A 3,847-nucleotide genomic window follows, 5' to 3' on the forward strand; every position below is an offset into this window, starting at 1 on the left:
CCATGATAACCACTTGGCCACTTGTCATTTACAGAATAGTGAAAAATATATATGTTTGTTCGGTGCCCGTTTGTGAAATTGTTCATGCCCAAGCTCCGCGTTAGCGGTCGGACATGTAGGGCCCATGGTCCAATGTGAGGAGTCCCGTTGTGAAATCTCCCTAAATCCGAAGGCACTAGGGAGGTAAAACTTCTCTATGTAGGAACAAGGGGATAAGGTTGGGAAGGGGGGGTGAGGTGGGCAAAGGTTGTCCTCTTGTGGAACAGGATCGTAAAGGGAAGATTATACTGGGTTTTGTATTTCTTCTTCTTCATCTTCACTGGGTCTCTCAACAGTTGAGCTTCAGAGCTCCCAGCTATGGCGATTGCCTGCTCCCGCTCCCTCTGCTCCTCCCCTTCCTTCTCCTCCCTCTCCCCTTCCCCTTCTTCCTCCCCCTCCTCCTCCTCCTCCTCCTGCTCCCTCTCCATCCCTCGCTTCCACCTTGGCCTCCGTTCCTCCTCCCTCTCCCTCCTTTCTCGCTCCTCCTCCCGCCGCTCCCTCCCCCGCCGCTCCTCCTGCCGCAGCTCCGCCCCTTCCCGCCCCCTCGTCATCACCGCGGTAAGTGACATATATTCCCTCAGATTTGCTCCAGCCCGTCGAGGAAAACCCATTCCTTCGAAGTTGCAATCCCCAGCTTCGGGGTTTTTTTTTTCCATGTTGTAGCTTAACGATCTGGAGTTTCTCTCCTCATCGTCATGGGCACTCGAGCTGGCGAGCATTGGATGCCGGCTTTAGCCGATTTTAGAACTGATGCTAACGATGCGTGTGTGTGGCTTCGCCGGTGTTTTCCAAATTTTCGAATCTAGATGTTTCTCTCGAACGATAGCCCAGTGATCAGTGCAATGCGAAATCGCCATTTGGAGTAAACGGAGTGGTCGATGTAAAACCTTTATTCTACATTACATGCAATTGTGCATTCATGTCTCGCTGTTTTGGCCCGTCATTACCTCTTTGTATCTTATTGGGATTGCCGGTTGTCTCTCAGGGTGAGCTTCCGTTGGTAGGATATTCTGCGCCTGACTTTGAGGCAGAAGCTGTTTTTGACCAAGAATTCATCAAGGTGTCTCTTTTTCTGTTAGTGTTTTTATAAGATTTGTTTTTTGCAAAAGGCGAGGTGATATGCCCTTGGCGACGACGTCGTTTGATCGAAAACGCTACGCGAGCATTTGACATGGTTGTTTTGATCTCCGTTGTGGGCTCATTTTTTGTTTGGCATCTGTTGTCAGGTGAAATTATCGGATTACAAGGGGAAAAAATATGTTGTCCTGTTCTTCTATCCATTGGACTTCACGTTCGTTTGCCCTACAGGTATTCGTATCGTCTGGTACCGCATCGTTTCCTTCCCAATTCCAGTTTTCAGTCGCCAATATGACCTGCGTCTTTCATGTTCACCCTTTCACCACACTGAGCTTGCATGGACAGAAATAACTGCTTTCAGTGATCGACATGGAGAATTCGAGAAGTTGAACACAGAAGTTATTGGAGTCTCAACTGATAGTGTGGTACGTAAAAGTGTGATGCCGCCTTCTTTGGACGATCTTCACGTGCTAAATGGGAATGCCTGCCGAACAATTTAATGGGGACAATAAGATAAGGCAAATGAAAATTCCATTGTTCAAATATTACTTTTTAATTAGTTTGGAACTATTCTCCACAAAGAGTCGACACATCACTTGGGTGGTTAGGCCACTACTGTGCTTTCTTAACATTGATATGCCTCTTGTTGGAGGAGGAACCTTGGCAAGCATGTATTCCATATTTGTTTACGTTAGGAGTAATTCCAGTTCAGGCTGAAAGTGACAAGGACTGGGTGGATAACTGTAGCAACTCCTTCTAGAAGCTGTGATCTTCTTACCTGGAGGCTTGGGGAGAGGAGTAGAGCAAATTCAAACATTTTGAATAAAATATTCTTGTGGGAGTTTTACCTGTGCTTGAACAGATTAAAATGGGAAGTAGTGACTGGACATGTCAAATAAGTAGCCTATCAAGGAGGATATTATGGGCTCAATTTGTCTTTGGTGTTTGTCCACGTCAAATGCACAGTTCTCCCATCTTGCATGGATCCAGACCGACAGGAAGTCTGGTGGTTTGGGTGATCTCAAATATCCTCTTGTGGCTGATTTGACAAAGACCATCTCAAAGGCCTACAATGTGTTGATTCCTGACCAAGTGAGTATCATTCTTTTTCAATGGGTTTTCATGACTTGCAGAATGTATCCTCGGACCTCATTTCAATCAACTTTTCACTGGATTAATAAGTGCTGGGATCTATTAGGGTGTTGCTCTTCGAGGTCTTTTCATCATTGACAAGGAAGGTATCATCCAGCATGCAACTATTAACAACCTTGCAATTGGGCGGAGTGTAGATGAGACTCTGAGGACTCTACAGGTATATAGCAACTATAATTTGTATAAGCAGTATCTGATCTGCCTTGCCATGCTCTTGTATGTTTTTTTAAAGAATGACAAGGTTAACTTCTAAACGTTGGTGCATTCTGGTCAGGCTGTACAATATGTACAAGACAACCCAGATGAGGTTTGTCCAGCAGGATGGAAGCCTGGTGAAAAGACAATGAAGCCCGATACTAAGCTGAGCAAAGAGTACTTTGCTGCTATTTGAGAGGAGCATACGGTTGACAGACCAGTGGTAATAATTTGTGCCAAGCTCATACATCTTAGGAATACTGAAGTGAGGGGAGTGACAATAAATTTTGTTTTTTTAATTTTGATTCTGGCATCTGTAGATCCTTTCATTCAGGTTGCGAGTTGTTCACAATTTTTGGAGAGCTTTTAAAATCACGCTATTCATGAATCATTAATCTTTACTCAAATATGCTGCTTCTGTTGATGTCAGCATTCTGTTTCTACACATATTTTGGAGTAAAATTCTGTGCTTCTCTCTCTCTCTCTCTCTCACGTGTGTGTGACTCTCCCCAATGTTGCACTGTTTGGCTATCCACTACTACTCGTTTCTTTTCTTATGTTTCTGTCGCTCATATATATCTATGTAGTGTGACATCAAATTGCTGTCCCATGTTGAAATTTTTGCAAGCCTATAACAGGAGGAAGCCTCTCATATGTTGCTAGTAGTATTTTTACTGTTTGTCATATTGAGAAGGTTGTATGTGAACTTGCTTTCATTCGAGCAAAGTAATAATACAATTTTGAGGTGATTTGTTTCACTTTCAGAAGCTCTGAATGAGAAGGTCTTGTGACTAGGTTTCTTCTTAGCTGGATTAATGGAAAGTTATTTATCGTGGTTGTGAAGGTGGTCTATGGTCAAGTTCTATTGTGAAGTGCAGAATATTGTAAGTGGAGAGAAAACAAGAGTATTGAGATTCTGAGGGTGGAGTGGGTGTAGAAGGGAGGAGTGGGAGCAAGAAGCTTGAGTAGAGCTATTGGCCTTAGGTTACTCACGGGTGATACTTTGCCAGTTTCTTGACGTGAGACTGGATCCATTGCCCGTGCAAGGAATTAAAGGTCAATTGAAAAGGGAAAATCTAGCGTGGAAAGAATTTACAACATTGAGGCCTAATTTAAAAATGTGGAAAAAGAGAGGTGAGGGGTGGAAAGGCAAGGGAGGAATAAAGAGGATAGTGATTAATGACGAAGTCCCTCTATTTATGAGGGGGTCTCTTCTTCCACAACACCGGCAAGGTCATTGGTCTGCTGAGATTTCATCCAGTTATCCAAAATCTGGCCAAGCCTGATCGGAAAATGATGAATTCTGCCTCCCAGTCCACCTTGATGGTCGGGAAGGACTGACCACTTGTTGCCCTTTCCCGATCGAAATCTAGTCAGATTCTGG

At 44.1% G+C, this 3,847-nt stretch overlaps 1 protein-coding gene across 2 annotated transcripts; it reads left to right on the plus strand.

The window, feature by feature from the left end:
• Positions 1–274: 274 nt before the first annotated feature.
• Positions 275–3,385, plus strand: LOC147902557 (2-Cys peroxiredoxin BAS1, chloroplastic-like). Of its 2 annotated transcripts, XM_087373601.1 has the most exons (8): positions 275–597; positions 1,025–1,099; positions 1,266–1,347; positions 1,462–1,541; positions 2,083–2,208; positions 2,315–2,428; positions 2,543–2,686; positions 3,308–3,385. In XM_087373601.1, exons 1-7 carry the CDS (start codon positions 358–360, stop codon positions 2,657–2,659), a joined length of 834 nt encoding a protein of 277 aa, XP_087229727.1. In that variant the 5' UTR covers positions 275–357; the 3' UTR covers positions 2,660–2,686; positions 3,308–3,385. The 2 variants fall into 2 exon arrangements, with proteins under 2 accessions (XP_087229727.1, XP_087229726.1); XM_087373600.1 differs by lacking the exon at positions 3,308–3,385 and having other exon boundaries at positions 276–597; positions 2,543–2,910.
• Positions 3,386–3,847: the final 462 nt, after the last annotated feature.

This window comes from Dipteris shenzhenensis, chromosome 4 (genome assembly GCF_047967505.1).
Source record: "Dipteris shenzhenensis isolate YYH24624 ecotype China chromosome 4, Dip_SZ_1.0, whole genome shotgun sequence".
Lineage (NCBI taxonomy): Eukaryota > Viridiplantae > Streptophyta > Polypodiopsida > Gleicheniales > Dipteridaceae > Dipteris > Dipteris shenzhenensis.